Below are 17531 nucleotides of genomic sequence, written 5' to 3' on the forward strand. Positions count from 1 at the left end.
ATTTTTATATAAAAGCTGTTTATGATAATTAAAAATACTTATGTAGGCATTGGATTCAATGCTATATCAAAGATGACATATAAATGTCCATGTTCTCAAGTTTTTGCCAATCCAGTGACAGCTTTCCATTGATTTTAAACATAAGGGGATGGAAAGCTGGCTGAGACTATTTACTGGTTACTAACAAAAGATTGCCTGACAAAGAAGCCTCACTGATGATCATCTGCCTATTATGTAAAATGTGGCCTATTTTCTATCTATGGAAGGGTACCATGAAAAATGAACTAAATTTCAATAAGACTGTAAACTTCTTGAATCTGACATCAAGCTTTTTCAGTCACCAGTGTATGCCTGATGCCTTGCAGGCAAACATTGTAAGATGAATGCATCTGTGAGAAAGTATTCCATTTTATATGTGAATGTAGATACAAGATACAACCCTATCCTACTAATGCATTCATTTCCCTCCTTACCACAAAGCAAGAAAGAACAAGTGACCATGTTCACCCCAACTCTGGAGCCCCCCAGTGTAACTTGTTGATTTTACCCCCAACATCAGGTGTAAAAAATATTCCCTTTAGATCCTAAAGAACCTAATATACCATCTTCTACCATGCTCCATGTAACAAGAACTCTGACTTGTTGGTAAGACACCTGACTCTTCTTCATCCCCAGGCAAGCAGATTTTATGGTTGCCTTGGCATGCACTCCAGGAAAGTTACATGGCTACATGTGGATGGGAGAGGAAATGTTAGACTGAGAAAAGGTGGCAGTAAGGGCATTCTCCATGGTGTTTGCAACTGGAGTTTCCCATGTATTTTAATATGGGTCTGCCTGCATTCATAATATCAAAGAACACAGGTTCTTCTCAAAGTTCAGACAGAAAGAGGAAAAAATGAGGCCCCCTTTTGTATCCTAGGCGAACACAGGTTCCCCATGAGCATTTCTTAATGCTTTGAAGCCCATCCATGCAACTGCTCTCAAGCCACTTATAGTCCAGAGACAGGCCAATTGCTCCATCCCAAGAGAATGTATCTCTTACCTGATAACGCAACTTGGGAAACCGAATTTAAGTTCCACCAATCAAAAGGATGAACCAGTGTGAAGCAGCTGCAGAGGCAGAAAAGCACATGCAGTTTGGCCGGTGCCATCTCCAGAACTGAGTAGCAGATTTGGTTTTTCCTTCTTTAGATCAGATACCAAAAGAAAAAATAAAGACATGCAATGAAGAGGCATTAGGTAAGTTCACAAATCAGTGAGGCTGAGGTAGTAGTCATGTTTGGGAATAAAAGAGCATGCACTTTTTAGACTGGATTCCAGAAAAGCATCAGACTAGAAAAATCCTTAGCAGTGCTAGATTGTAGTGCACAGAAATAGTACTCATGGACTAGTATGTGAAAGTACTTCTAAAAGCCCATCAAAAAGTGAAACTAAATGAAGTATTTTCAAATCCATAGACAGCATTTTCACATTATACATTTTTTCATAAGCTTTTTGGACACTCCTTCATATGCATGAATGTCAAGATATTTTTAAACTAAAATCTATCTTTTAGTCACCTTCCCACCTGCTTTTTGAAGTATCCTTATATTAAGATCTTGGTCTGGTCAAGTAACTAGTTTAACTTTAAAGGCTAATATCAAACATAAATGATAACTCTCACATATCATCATCATCAATGTCATACCCACAGGCATATCTAACACATAGCAAACAGTTAATGCCTTTTAAAATACCTTTTGGCTTATGTTTCTTTCATTGTAATTCTGCAGTGATTTTATTGCTGAAGTTGCAACTGTTTCTGGCGCCTAAGATATTTTAATCCTAGTGAAATTTTGAACAGCAGAGGTCATCACATTTCATGTGTTGCCACAGGTGCCTAACAGAAGGCTTGGAAGACAGTTGGTGTTGAACAACTGTTTGTTGAACCAACGAATGAAAAAATACAATATCAGACTCAGGGTAATTGTCAGTTGCATTGCATTCATATAAAGGCTAGTATCTTACCGGCAAAAAACAAACAAAAAACCCCTGTTGAATACATATTTTGCCCTTTCAAATTTTTGCATGATGGAAATGGCATAACCACCATCATCTCTCACCTAAATTTTGGCATGAACTCTACTTGGTCTCTCTAATTTTATACTTGTGCCCTAGAGTACATCTTCATGACAGCAACATAAGTGGCCATGTCATTCCCTTGTTCAAAACCCAAGATGGCTTCATATGTCATTAGAAAGATGTCCTTAAAGTAACACCTATGGCTCTGCCTAGTCTATATTCAATAAACTCCTACTGATATCAATATCACCTTGTTTGTGCTTGCCATCTACCAGCAACATGCCAGTCACCAGGTACAACTCCTCTGGTCCTTTGCTGCCTTGGGTCTTTGCCCATGTCCTTCCTACAAGACAGCTCTTTGCACCGACACTCAGTGACTGGGCAGCTCATCTCTGGGTTTTAACTCTGTTCCACATTCTTACTGAGGCTTTCCCTGATCAATTTATATTAAAACTACACACAAGATTATGCAGGAAACCATGCAGTTGGGACTGATGAAATGAGGGTGCGACTAGCACCAATCCTAGGTTAGCAAGGCTCTGAAGAGTTTCTGGCTGCATGACAAGGCCCGGCAGAATGTCTCTGGTCACCTCATTGCTGCCTCACCCCATTGTGTGAACACTCAATCACCTCCCTAATATTTTATAGAATTCTCCTGAGGGTGCTGTTGTTTTTCTGCAAATGTGAAATGGTTCCTATAACTGGTATAATACCTCAAACTGATCAATCATATTATGGTAAAAGCGTCTTTAGCAATGTAAGGCAATGGCATATAGCTAAAGTCATACAATTGAGCCCACAATGTCCCCAAACATCCTGTTATGTACCCACCTTTGTCCTGGAGCTTGCCCTAATATAAATAATGTTTTCCTTAAGAAATGGCTTGATAATATCTTAGAACAGATGGCAACTGTGGAGGTACAAATAGTTTATTTACCACACAGCCTCAAACTGCTGCATTGTATGAAATGACGCATTTTGGCTTCCCACCACGTAGAGCAGAAAGTATATGGGGCATCTTCCAAGGGAAACAGATATTGTGAGCTCTCACAAGAAAATGGTTTGAAACTTCTACCATTGGCACTCATATTTAGGGAAAGAAAACAGTTTATAAAGATAAAAAGAAGTTTCTTGTAAAGGCCCTCTGTAGAAAGGCTGAGTTGCCCTGATCCCTTTCACTGCGCTTTAACAAAAGAACAAAAACAATTTAATCAGCACTAGGTGAAAGAGATGGTAATTAATGCATGATTGATGATAAGATTTAATAAAGAATCTATGATATATGCCTTTATAAATTCCATTTATGAGCTTTCCTTTTTTTTTTTTTTTTTTTTTAAAGATTTATTTTTATTATTTTTTTTTCATTGGAAAGGCGGATGTACAGAGAGAGGAGAGAGAGAGAGGAAGATCTTCCGTCCGATGATTCACTCCCCAAGTGAGCGCAACGGGCCGATACTATGCCGGTCCGAAGCCAGGAGCCTCCTCCGGGTCTCCCACGCGGGTGCAGGTTCCCAAAGCCTTGGGCCGTCCTCGACTGCCCTCCCAGGCCACAGGCAGGGAGCTGGAAGGGAAGCAGGGCTGCCGGGATTAGAACCGGCGCCCATATGGGATCCCGGGGTTGCAAGGCGAGGACCTAACCACCTGCGCCACCGCGCCGGGCCCGAGCTTTCCTTTTAATTCTGTACTCTTGATAGTTTATGCAATATTAGTTTAGGTTTAGTGAAAATTGATTTCGGATATAAGTAAACCACTTGTCACTATGTAACTGCATGTGCTGCCAGCCATGGATTTCCTGGCTGAAGCCAGGTCACTGCAGGTTTGAATGAGTAATAGCTTGCTGAAAATATTTTCTCTGAAATAAAATAATAATAATGTTTTTTAAGGGTTGTTTTTGTAATCATTCTTTTATAATGAAGTAAAAATGAAACAACTGGATGTTGTGCAAAAGCTTCTGATGGGGTGGGGGGAATCCCCAGCGCCTATAAAACTGTACTACATAATACAATGTAAGCAACAATAAAAAAAAAAAGCTTCTGATGATTTCTGTATAAATAAAGAAGGCAACTCTTCTGAGTTGTCCATTATGAGTATCATGCCGTAGTAGTCCACACCTCCTTTTGTCTCCTTGGCGATCCATGCATCCTTTGCAAACTCTCCAGTCAGCCGGAGCTAGCGGGTCTCTGGTAAGATTACCCCTCTGTTATGCAACCATAGCTTGTCTTTTCATTACATAACATCATCTACAGAAAGTGTTTACAGGAAAACAATCAGAATACTTAAGAAAATTATACACATACCTACAACCTGTGACTGTACAAGGTGGATGTCATTTAGCCAGTGCAGGAGATGGATAAGGCAGAGGAGGGGACAAAGGGAGGACAGAGTGGAACACATAGGGGTATTAACAACAGTTTGGTCAAACATTAACCCAAAGGGTAGCTTGTCCACAGTTCCTTGATATATATCACATCTTTACTGTCAATAACCACAGGAAGCACAGGGACAGAGCCCCAAAGGCTGGACTTCCCGATGTCCACCAAAGAATGCTGGATTGCTCTGTCTTTCCACGTTTTCTTCCTTATCAATGCCAACCCTCCTAGCGGAGCAAGGAGAAAGCCAGGTGAAGTGGCTCACAAGGGTTCCCAGCTTGACCTCATGCATGATCTAGAAGCTCTAGAGGACATATTGATTCTTGAGCCCCATTCAGACCCCAATTTTCAGAAGCAAGGCCCAGGATTCAGCCTTGTACTTCCCTAGGGCTTTAATACAGCCAATTCCAGAAAGTAATGTTTGGAAATTTCTAGTACAAACATACTATTTATTTAGACTTTTCTCTCTGCTCTACCATACATACTCTCTGATTTCATCTTCAAAGTAATGATCCTACAAGTAATTTAATAGCCGAATGACTCCTTCAATCATTTGTTCATCTATTCACATAATTTAAAGAATGTCTATGTGTCAGTCACTGTATCTGTTATGAAAACACCTTTACATAAATGCTTTTTTTTTTCTGAAAAATGCCTAGTACTAAGAGAGGGGCTTTCAATTACAATTTAATTCTAACAATTCTTTACAGAATGTGACAGGAATAATGGAAGTTAGGCAGATATAGCACTTTTCATTTGGGGGGATGAAGATCAATCAGACACAGAAGGCTACACACTCTGCTCAAGACCAGGTAGCAAGGCTTGGCAGGATGGGATGAGATGGCAAACTGTCATGTCTTACTCCCGGATATACTGAATACAAGGTAGAAGAACCAACTGGGAATCTTCTCCCCTCTCTTTTCTCTACTTTCCCAGTGCCATGTAAGTTCTTGCAATTCTCTACTGGCTGCTGTGCACATCAGACTGCGCAGCAATGGAAGACAGAGCATCCTGAGCAGTGGACAACCCTCAAGGGAATTTCTATGGCGATCCAAAGTCCTTAGGGCCTGGATCACCAATGGTACCTTGACAATCAGAGGCTCTTCTATCTGGGCTGCCCTCTTGCTCTGACTAAGTCTATACATGTGTCCATTTCTGACACTGAGATCTCTAACTGTAGTGCTGTGTTCATACAACTCTTTCACTCAGTAGCCCATGAATTCTTCCAGTCCCATCTGTCTTTTTGTAAGTACTATTCCATAAAGGGTTTAGCATACAGCAAGTGCTAGTAAATGCTTCTTCAATGAAGATGATGGATCCTGCTTTTTTTTTTTTTTTTTTTTTTTGGTTTGAGCCACCAAATAGCCCAGACAATCACATGCCCATGTGCTCTCATACCAGAGTTTAACTTCAAAACACTTTAGTGGTTAGTGGTCAATTGCTGAGACTTTAGCACTACAATCCAACTGTTTGGGCATGATACTGATACTATTGCAAACTCTAATTTTTCTGCACTTCTTCCCTCACCTGTACATTGTGGCCGAGGATAACAATATTAGAAATCAGGGACAGATAAAGGTGAAGTAGTGTCTTTGCAAGTAGCTAAAGGCACTCATTGTGCATTCTTGGAACCATTCACTGGCCATAGCTAAATAATTACTTATAAAGACAAAAAAATGAGAAGACTTCTTTGTGAACTGAAGTAATTTCACGGTCATCATCTTCTCTGGCTATAGGTGATACTGTTGAATAGATTTTGGGGATTTTATAAAGGACTCTAACTCCCTAAAAACACTATAGTTGGCATTTCTCCTACATTCCCAGGGGCTTTTGGGTTCACCATCTTCACTGTTCTCCTCAGCAGTTAGTGCCTTGGCAAGATTTAGCTACATAACTTGTGGTCAGAATTATGCATGTTCCACACTCAGCTTCTGATCTCATTTTCTAAGGCAACAACTCCATCGTCTAAATAAGCCACTAAGAAAAGCTGATGTTTTGATGATCATACTACAATCCAAACGTTTGTGTCCTCCTATTCCAAATTCATGTGTTGAAAGGCTAATACCCAAGGTGATGGCATTAGGATGCCAAGGGCTTTGGAAGATGGTAAGACCAAAAGGGCAAAGCCCTCATGAAGGGGTTATATGCCCTTATAAAAGCACCCAACAGACCTTCCCATTCCTTCCACCATGGGAGGACATGCCAAGCAGGCACCACCTATGACCCAGAAAGCAGCCCTCTACCGCCTTGTTCCTTGACTTTCCAGCCTCAGAACCTTGAGAAACAGATGTGTATCCAAGTCCAAGGTATTCTGTTAGAGTAGCCCCAAGAGACTCCCTTACTAGCATCCTTCAAGAGTTAGTATGTGTGATGCCGAAGTGAGCACCTGCTTCATTAGCTTTCAAATAACAGCCCATTGATGACCACGGGTCCTGTAAGCACCATATGAAAGAACCCGAGTTTCCTCTAACAAAAAGAATTTCATGTTATTAGGGACCAGTGTTTTGGAGAAAAGATTTGTAATGACCTCTAAACCAGTTTTCACAGGTAACAATGCAGCACCATCTGTCTGCTCAGCTTCAAGCAGCAGTGAGCAAGGCTACCCTCCAAGACTGCAATGAAGAGAGTATGACTCTGTGTTTTGCAAAAACAGACAATGAACACCACTGAAGAAGAAAATCCTTCAGAACAAATAGTTCTTTTCTGGAATGTCATCTCTTTTTACAATTAAAACAAGAATAGGATATGTGTTCTTTCTAAATTTGTCCCTAATTGGGGGCAATATAAACCATTCCTTTTGCAGCTTTGCACATGAAATAGACATTTTGGACAAGAAGCCCTTTTGAAATGAACTAATGATGTGTGACCAAGAGCTAAAAACAAAACTGATAAGATAGTTTTGATATTTTTAAACTAGTCTTACAATTTCAAAGAAGCCTCAATGAGAACTCCCTGCACATTCAGGCTTGATGAAGCTTACCTCTGATGCTCATGGTCCTCTGCTTTGATTTGCTGAGAAGGTATGAAGAGAGCCATGACCATATGAAAACAATGCAATCAATGCAGACATCAATGAGACTGATTAATGATGGGAGTAACTAGAAATGTCAGAAGGCATGGAAAGCCCTCCTAGAAGAAGTCACACTTGAGAGGCTCCAAAATGGGCAGCAGTGTGAACAGACATCTCGCCAGGATTAACGAGAGGAAGAAAGGAGGTGTTGCACGTTGAGGAAACAGAGAGCAATGTTGCAAGGCAGATGGGAAATTGTGAAAGTAGATGGTAAGAGGTGTTAGAAGGGGGATGTGAGGAGGAAGAAAGTTGGAGGCAAGAATAAGGGCCAAAATAGAGCACTCTGTACACAGTACATCTGAAATTGAGCTTTTGTCCTATAAATAGTGATTTAAAAAAAAGTAGATAATAATGTTTACAACTCTGCCTAACACTGAGGACTTGCATCAGCAGATACATCATGAATGTTTGCTAGAGTAACACAGGAGCAACTCCTGCACTGCCAAGTGGTGCCTCTGTGTGTCCTAGCCATATGACATGTCGTGTGTGAACTTATTCATGCACTGGGAGTTATGGTGATTGGAAAAATGAAGGAAGTTCTTGGCCTTTGAGTTCATGCAGACATATAAACTCCTGGTTAAAAATTAATGGTACTAAGAGGCCGGGTACTTAATTCAACTATGCTGTTTAGAAGGTCCGCCTAGTGAGAGGCCCTTTGATCAGGGGCATGCCTCAGAAGGTGATTCTCGGGAAAAGGAATTCAGAAGGCTGGAGTGGGGCCAAGCTGCTGTCTGCCCCCCACACAAGCATTTCCTACACAAGCATTCTGCCACGACCAGCGGCTGCCAAACTGGAGCTGGCCAAGCTTGGAAGGTGAACCTTTAGAGCCATGAGCCAAAATAAACTGTTTCCTTCGGAAGTCATTTATCTCAGGTATTTCATCACAGCAGAAAAATCTCATGTTTGAAGAAAACAGGAAATATCATTGCTATTCAGCTTCTAGAAGCCTTTCTCTTTTCTCATTGCTACTGACTCAGCTCTGGCATGAAGTCTACCCTCGCTTCTCTATAACCTGCCCTCCGTCCCAAGTGCTGAGGATTTTTTGCTCCAGGAGAACAACACAAGATGTCTCCATGCCTCCTCAGACCTACAAGACTACGCTCGCTCCACACTACACTTTGGGTTGACTTAAAATATTTAAAATCTTTTCTTTCCATTTTTTCTCCCCCAATCCAAGACCTTGCACCGTTTTATATCTTCTACAGTTCCATAAATCTGGTAGGTTCTTAATTACACATTCTGCTGATTTCTGGCATATTCTTCTACCTTTATTTCTTATTAAGCTTTTGTATTGTTTTAGGCTATTTTACTATAAGTACTCTCCAGCTCTCTTTGGAAGTATTATAAATTGTAAATAAGTATAACCAAATATTTCCCATGTTAGTAAAATGAAAAAGCATTTCTTGCTTTTCCAAGGAAAGCACTAGCATAAGTAGCCATGAGTCTTCAGCATCCTTGGATGCCAGCTGCTATTATTTTTCAATGTAACTGAGACATTCAGAGAATGATCAGAGTGGAATTCTGAATCTGAACATAGAGGGACAATTCATAAAAATTCTTTTCATCTTAGATTTCTCTAAGAAAAGTGTCTTCTCAATTGTGGAATCTGAGTTAGCTTGAAATGTTTTTATTTACATTTGAGAAGTAGGACTCTCAAAAAAATTAAGCTTTATTTTTATTAGAAAGTCAGATATATACAGAAAAGGAGAGGCAGAAAGTTCTTCCGTCCCTTAATTCATTGCCCACCAGGCAGCAATGGCTGGAGCTGAGCTGATCTGATGCCTGGAGCCAGGAGCTTCCCATGTGTGTGCTGGGTTCCAAGGCCTTGAGCCATCCTCCATTGTTTTCCCAGGCCACAAGTAGGAAGCTGGATGGGAGATGGAACAGCTGGGACATGAATCTGCCCATATGGGATGTTGATGCATACAAGGCAAGAATTCAGCTACTAAGTTATTGTGCCAGGCTCCTGGCACTCAAAATTCTCATGATTATTTTGGACATTCTCTTAGAACTGAAAAAACAAGGTGACCATATTGAAATCCTTAAGTATCCTTTAAGCATCCTTAAAAAGGAAAAGAGAGAAAGACAGGGGAGGAGATCTGAATGATGCGACGTGAGACCTCAGACTACCAGTCGTGGGGCAGAAGAGGCAGAAGAGGCCATGAACCAAGGGCTGTAGTCACCTCTGGAATCTGGAAATACAAGGTCGCAGAGCGCAAGCCCCAGAGCCTTCAGAACGAAATGCTGCCTCGTCAACGCCTTGACTTTAACCCAGCAAGGCCTGGTCAGCCTAAGTCCTATACAGCTGGAAGAGAGGAGATTTTGTCACTTTCGGTTTGTGCTAAACTGTTATTGCAGCATATAAAACTAATATGCAGCACCAATAATGACAAAATGAAGCCTAAAGCAAGTAACAGGCTAACTTAGAACTGGCACTCATATGGGATCCCGGCGCATTCAAGGTGAGGACTTTAGCCACTAGGCCACGGCGCTGGGCCCAAATCTTTTTATTAAAAGATTATGCATATGAAGGTCAGAGTGATAACTGATGAGTCTATCAAGTTAGAGATATTTAAACCACTTGGTTTGACTGGAGGGTTTTTTTTTTTCATTTTAAAAAAATTTGTTTATTTTTATTGGAAAGTCAGATATACAGAAAGGAGGAGAGAAGAGAGGAAGATATTCAGTCTGATGATTCATTCCCTAAGTGGCTCCAGAGGTTGGAGCTGAGCTGATCCGAAGTCAGGAGCCAGGAGCCAGAAGTCAAGGTCTCCCACACAGGTGCAGGGTCCCAAGTCCTTGGTCCATCCTCTACTGCTTTCCCAGGCCACAAGCAGGGAGCCGGATGGGAAGTGGGGCTGCTGGGACATGAACCAGCGTCCATATGAGATCCCAGAGCATGCTAGGTGAGGACTTCAGCTACTAGACTTCCATCCCAGGCCCCCAGCTTGACTTTTGTTCTTCCAGATAGCTTCGGGCATGGTCTCTTGTATTTCCAGATGAATTTTTTCATTATATTTTCTATTATTGAGAAGAATGTTGCTGGGATTTTGATGGAATCACACTGAATTTGCATACTACTTTCAGTAATATAAATATTTAGATGATGTTGATCCTCCTGATCAACTTAACCAGGAACATGGGTCATTTCTCCATCTTTAGGACACAATTAACATAATTGTATAATCATTTCACAGTACCAGATAGCAAAATAATAGCAGTGGTGCTAGACAAAGATGCAGTTGAATAACATACCATTGTATGTACAGGTACTTAAAACCTGCAAGTCAGATGAAATTAATAGACTACTATTTTCAACTGTGTGTATGCTCTGTGTCAAGTCCAAATGTTTGGTGAGACACATAGCTTTATTTTTTAAAGATTTATTTATTTTCATTGGAAAGGCAGATTCGATTTATGAAGAAAAGAAGAGACAAAAGATCTTCTGTCCACTGGTTCACTCCTTAAAAGGCCACAACAACCAGAGCTGAGCTGATCTGAAGCCAGGAGCCAGGATCCTCCTTCAGGCCTCCCACATGGGTGCTTGGTTCATCCTCCACTGCTTTCCCAGGACATAAGCATGGAACTAGATGGGAAGTGTAGCAGCAGGGACATGAACCAGTGCCCAGATGGGATCCTGATGCTTGCAAATTGAGTATTTACCCACTGAGCCATCACTCCAGATGTACAGAATTTAAAAGATATAAAAATTAAAAGCTATCTAAGATTACTGAGCAACTCTCTGCATATTACACATTGGATACAGGTGAAAATGTGAGATGAGCCAAATAATTTTTCCAATATAAATATAATAAGTATATTTCATTTTTGATGATGTTTACATTGTTAAGAAGTATACATGCCCATGTTTGCCACCAATAAATGTGGGGAGGATAGAGATACAGGGGAAAGTGGATGAGACAACTGTTTCTAATCTCCTTTTTTCTTCCTGTATCTGGAGAAAGTGGGGTGAGAAGAGGCGAGGGCTGCTCCCAGCAACTTAACCATATCAGTACCCAGGGATGAGGAGTTAATTAGCTTTATCTGACTTGCAGCTTTTGAGTACCTATACGAACTAATGGCATGCTATTCAACTGCTTGCTCAATGGAGGACCATTTCGGTTTTTTTTTTTAACTTGAGCTTTTTTTTTTGACTCTACCGCTGTTTTCCTCTAATTAGTTGTAATACTTAGAACCTGCTTTTATTTGGGGAAGTGCCAGTTTTTCAAATAATTTTTGATTTTATTCCATTTCAGTTTGCTTTTGTTTGTTTAAGATAAACTTTAACTGACAAAACGAGCTTAATGAATTTTCTTAACAATTTAAACACAAATGAAACAGCACAGACCTAAGAAACACACAAGTATGCACACACACACACACACACACACACACACACAGTGAATTTACTTGTAAGCGTAAACTCACTTTTAAATGTTGCATGCATAATGGCTACATGGTTTCTGGGTTAAGGTCATAAGTATACCTATGTTATTCTACTCTATGGTAGAATAACAGAGTGGTTTATAAATCAAACTATGGCTTTTGCTGCCAAAGTATGAATGTTGAAATTGCTACCAACTCTGCTAGTGACTATGGTTAACTTCTAACTCACCTTCAGCTTCTCTCTCCTTGTCTGATCAGACAATGGTTTTAGGCATGTAGGCCTTACATTAATGCCTACTAACTTCTGCCCAGCCTGTCAGGTGGAAGAAATTCCTGAGGCCTGGGGTGTGGAGGAGGCTAGGGCAATAGGAAACTGGGAAAGAACAAACAATAGACACAGATCCTCCTCTAGTAAAGGAACTCAATTCTCCAAGTGGGGACAGCATTCTGTAATGGGGACTGCATATTAAAACTCATATGCATGGCCCAATGCAGAGGAAGAAAACAACCAACTGTGAAATGTTCATCACACAGGCAGATGAGAAATGAAGTCTGTTCTTTCACCTTTTACCAACTCACCTCTCTCATAACCTACATAAGAACTAAGCAGAAAATTATGACAGTGTATGCCTAACAGTTAGCAACCATGTGAACCGTTACTTAGAATATGATAATAATTACTGATAATACTGATAACACTTAGCATTTGGCACCATTCTAAGCATCCTACACACAAGAACTCACTTAAATAGTTATATGCAGATGAGAAAACAGAAGCAGGATGTTACATAACATGTCCAAGATCACACATAAGGTAGCTGAACCAGGATCTAAATCTAGACCTTGATTCGAAAGCAAGAATTCTGCATCTTAGCACAACAGGCATTTGGGGCTTGTGATGGGGCTGTCCTCTGCCCTGCAGAACGTTTAGTAGCATCCCTGCCCTCTACTCAGTGAATTCATGGAGCAAACCCCAGTTGTGCCAACCAAATACGTCTCCAGGCATTGTCAAGTGCCCCTGGACTGGGGTAGTGATTGCAAAGCCCATCCTCAGTTGAAAAATCACTGTTCTTAAGCCACACACGGAACAGTTTGGCTACAAACACTCCAGAACAACTGCTCCGGGAAAAAAACGGCTTGAATCTAAGTCAAAAGAATAAAGACTGACCAAGGAAAATGCAAAAACAGCTCTGGCTATGTAACATAACCATAAAATATGAGAGACAGATAGAGAGAAAAACACTGCCACTACCCTCTGTCCCTATGAGATCACATCTTGCAGCGCCAGTAAAGTTTTAAGGATTTTAACAAGTAAAGGTTCCTATAAAGGACAATAGCCCACACTAGTCAGAATGCTAAGGAAACAGGCTGCAAATCATGCGAGGAGCCATAGAGGACATGGGGAGTGTTTCCTCTGGGAATTACTCAGAGGGCAGCTGACAGGGGCAGTTTTGTATAAAAGACATATTCTGTGTGCACCCAGACTGCAGAATTCCACCAACAGAGTCTTATCAGCAATTGGAATTCTCTGTATCATAGGAGTGTTGAAGTTCAGTGGGGAACTTTCCAGCAATGACAACGGAATGTGGATTCTTGCATTGGAAGAGGCCTTAAGTGGAATATGCACGAATGGAGCCCCATCCTGAGGTTGGAAATCTAAAGTCTAAAAGGATGAGGGACAATCAGCAATTTAAACTAGTCAAGCCAGTGATCACAAAGTAAGAGCTGGTGGGGATGGTGGCAAACAGAAGTACCTAGCAGGGCACGATTATCACTCTGTCAGTTGATTCCCTGCATGCAGGAGTAATAGCTACATGTTAGTGGATATTCTGACTGTGTTTTTTGGAAAGCCACTAATTCAACATTTCAAAAAATTAAATTGCTCAAAAAAAATCCACTTGTGGCACCAAGGAGAGATTAGTCTCTGAGTATAGATGCCCCAGTTCGGGAGCCCAGAAATGAATACATGCATACAGTCAATCGATTTTTCACAGAAGGGCTCAGATCATACACTGGAGAAAGAATAATCTTCTCAATGGATGTTGCTGGTAAAACTGGCTGAATACACACAGAAGGATGGAAGTAGATCCTTTTCTCACGTAATATCCAAAAATCAACCCAAGACTAAAATTCAGGACTTGTGATTACAAAGTTATTGCAAGAAAATGTAGGGAAAAAACTTAAAGACAATGATGCAGGTGATGACTCCTTGGATAAAACTGCCAAACTACAGACAAGAAAAGCAAAACCAGACAAATGGGAGTGCATAAAACACAGAAGCTTTACTCCTACCCAGCACCTGACAATAAGAATTTTAAAAAATGAATACATGAACAAATTCAGTTATTTGTAATCAATTAGTCCACTTAATTCTGATGAAGTATCTATCTTTCTCTCCCTTGCTAACATAATATGAAAAACAAAAAAACACAAGTCTACGTTTATCAGCCTGCTTCTGTTAGAGTTTATGCGTCACTCTTGCACAGAGAGCGGATCGACAGAGGCTATGTAATTTACGCCTGGCTGCAGAGAGAAAGGCAGCCAGACCCCCTCAGCCCATGAGGCATCCCCAACAGTGCTGGAACCGTATGATTTGGGAACTGAACATCCCCCGTCAATTTCTCTTTGCTCAACACTTTGCTGCAAAGCTAAATAACTTATGGAAAGTTCACATCTGGAATGGTCACTTGGGCTCAACATTATGAGTTCTTAAAAACAAAACACATATCCTGCTAAAAATGAATCAGCCAATTGAAATCCCAATGGCTACCTTCTTCCACAATGTCAGAAAGATGTCAGATGAAGGGGTCCACCTGAACTTGACGGGGGCTGCCAGCCCAGGGGCAAAGGTATATAGTCAGTGTTAGAACCTGCTCAGCCACTAAGGCTTAATCCCCCAAAATAAGATGAAAGATGGTACAGATAATGTAGAGACAGTGGGATGTTTGTTGCTCAGTAAAGTCCTGCACCTGGGACAATCGTAACTGCTAAGGCAATGCACTGTACATTCCACCCAGAAGTCTTACAGAAGGTCCCCCATCCGCCTTATCAGGGTCCCTGAGGCTCTCCACACTGTCCCCAGTAAGCAGCTGAGGAAGGAACTCTGCCTGCGGCCCAAACACAGTGAAGTCTGGCTTCACCCTCCCTCCTTGGAGGGTAGGCTGAACTCCCTCTCTGCCTTTCCCGTTCTGTCCCCCACCCGAAATAATGCTTCTGCTTTAATTATCTCCCTCCTCATCCCTTCACACTCTAAAACCCTGAAAGCACTTTTCTCTTTTTAAGTATATCTGACTTTATTTTTAAAAAGATTTATTTATTTTTATTTGAAAGACGGAAATACAGAGAGGAGGAGAGATAAAGATCTTCAATCTGTTGGTTCACTTCCCAAAGAGGCCGCAATGGCCAGAGCTGAGTGGATCCAAAGCTAGGAGTCCGGAGCTTCTTCCGGGTCTCCCATGTGGGTGCAGGGTCCCAAGGCTTTGGGCTGTCTTCAACTGCTTTCCCAGGCCACAAGCAGGAAGCTGGATGGGAAGTGGAGTAGTCAGGACATGAACCAGCACCCATATGGGATCCAACACACACACAAGGTGAGAATTAAGCCACTAGGCCATGACATCAGGCCCAGCACTTTTCTTAAAGCTCTCTGTTCAGGAGCCTCAAAATAGGTGGTGAGTTGCATCTGTGTGCAAAGCTAACTGGGGATGGGGATGTGGTTAGTTCCACACATAATGCTCCAGTGAAAACACACAGAGATGAGGAACTACCTGCCCAGGATTCTGTTTGAGCAGAACGTCCTGGGTCCTGGGCAAGCTCTTCACAGCCCAGGAGGGATTTCTCAATTCTACTACCAGTGGCTGAACCAGCCCAACAGCCTCCCTAACTCTATTGTCAGGGACTGTCTACAGCCTGGGGCACTGGCCTTGCCTTGATGATAAAGGACTCACTTAGGATGAAGAGCATCACCAGATGGCTAGTAGCCCCAAGTCTCCTGCACAAACATGTGAGACGGGAGAAGCACCCTTCGTGGCCAACTACCAAGGGGCTGTAGCAGCTGTGCTGGAAAAGGCAAAGGCCACAGGGAACAGAATTCCCTCTGAGGGACTCTGAATCTATGCTGGCCAGGCCACCGCCATGTTACTGATGAGGCCAGTTCTTAAAGACGCAATTCCAGAGCCCAGGATTAATCCAAGTTTAGTTCTGGGCCTCCTGGGATTGTGAACACTTGAGATGCGAAAGTTTTCCTAGTCCCATGCCATGTCTCCCAGCTCAGCATTGTCATTTGGGTGGAAGCTAAGTTGTGCAAGGCTGACTTGGTGCACACGTCCCTCCCCACCCTGAATGCGTGTGTCCTTTCCAGGGGACAGTCTTCCATGTAAGGGCCACACACACCTCTTCTTCCTTCGTCATCACCTCCACCAGCCACCCAACGGTCACAGCCTTCTGGGAAGCACAAACTGCTGCTTTGCGGTGGTAACTGCTTCTAGTCAAAGGCCCAGGGGTGCAAGAAGAGATCAATGTTCTATTTTCTGATTTTGCTAAGGGTGTTTTAAAACGAAACAAAAGGTGTCCCAGGGCCCAGCATGATAGCCTAAGTCCTCATCTTGATCCCAGATGGACGCCAGTTTGTGTGCTGGCTGCTCCACTTCCCTTCCAGCTCCCTTCTTGTGGCCTGGCAAAGTAGTAGAGGATGGACCCCTGCACCCATGTGGGAGACCAGGAAGAAGCTCCTGGCTCTTGGCTACGGACCAGCTCAGCTCTTGGCTGATGTGGCCACTTGGGGAGTGAACCACTGGAAAGAAGTTCTTTCTCTCTGTCTTTCCTTCTCTCTGTAAATCTGACTTTCCAATAAAAACAAATAAATCTTAAAATTAAAAAGAAAAAAAAAAGGAAAAGAAAAAAGAAAGGAAAAGAGAACAAAACAGAAGAGTCCCCTTGGACTCAGGAGACAGCATCCTTGATTTTATCCGACCAGCAGGGGGCAGCTCCTGTTAGGTTCCGGGGATGGAAGGGGGAGAGAGACTGAGTTTTGATCATTTTATTCCTACAGCAACAGCCACTTAGACTTGGGTTTCCTAAGAAGCAGTGCACCCACCATCCCCAGTCCGAAGTTCCACGACTGCGCCTCTCCCCTCGCTCCTGCCTAGCCCCAGGAGCCTCTCTTCACCCGGACCCCGCCTGACCTGCTCCCTGGAATCCCAGGTTTCCAGGCGCATCCCTTACTCACCAGCACACCTGGAGCGCGTCAAACACGACTGCTTCCAGCCGCCCGCACCGAGGGCCTCCGGCCTGGCGCGGACTCCGCGGACAGTGCCCTCGGCCCGCCCTGCGCGTCCTAAAAGCCCCGACCCTCTCCTCCCCCGGGCGGCAGGAGGAGGGACGGGGTGGGGCGTGTGGAAGCCGGCCTCCCGCCCGCACTACCCGCGCGCCCCACAGCCCCGCGGGCGCTGGGCTCCCGCACGCCGGACCCCGGGCTTAGCCCTGGTTGGAGCCCTCCACAGTGCTTTGGGTGTCTCTGTGCTCCCAGTTCATGTTCTCAGATCCGGTATTGATTAGCTCTGTTCGTTGCTTAAGTCACCCACACCAAGTGCATCCTAACCTGTTCCATCCTGTGCTCTGAATTAGCAAAGTTCACGGAGCCATCGCGC

General features: G+C 42.8%; 1 protein-coding gene across 1 annotated transcript in view; it reads right to left on the reverse strand.

Moving 5' to 3' along the window:
* PLA2G7 (phospholipase A2 group VII) overlaps positions 1-17214 on the reverse strand; it is a 35272-nt gene extending 18058 nt beyond the window's left edge. Inside the window, exons 1-2 of the mRNA XM_040983506.1 lie at positions 17111-17214; positions 1043-1185 (exon numbers count right to left, since the gene is read on the reverse strand). Of these exons, the coding sequence (XP_040839440.1) occupies positions 1043-1151 (109 nt within the window). The 5' untranslated portion in view covers positions 1152-1185; positions 17111-17214. The remainder of the gene's footprint in view (positions 1-1042; positions 1186-17110) is intronic.
* Positions 17215-17531: the final 317 nt, after the last annotated feature.

The sequence above is a fragment of the Ochotona curzoniae genome, unplaced genomic scaffold, assembly GCF_017591425.1.
Source record: "Ochotona curzoniae isolate NIBS_2020 unplaced genomic scaffold, NIBS_Ocur_1.0 contig_3819, whole genome shotgun sequence".
In the NCBI taxonomy this organism is placed as follows: Eukaryota; Metazoa; Chordata; class Mammalia; order Lagomorpha; family Ochotonidae; genus Ochotona; species Ochotona curzoniae.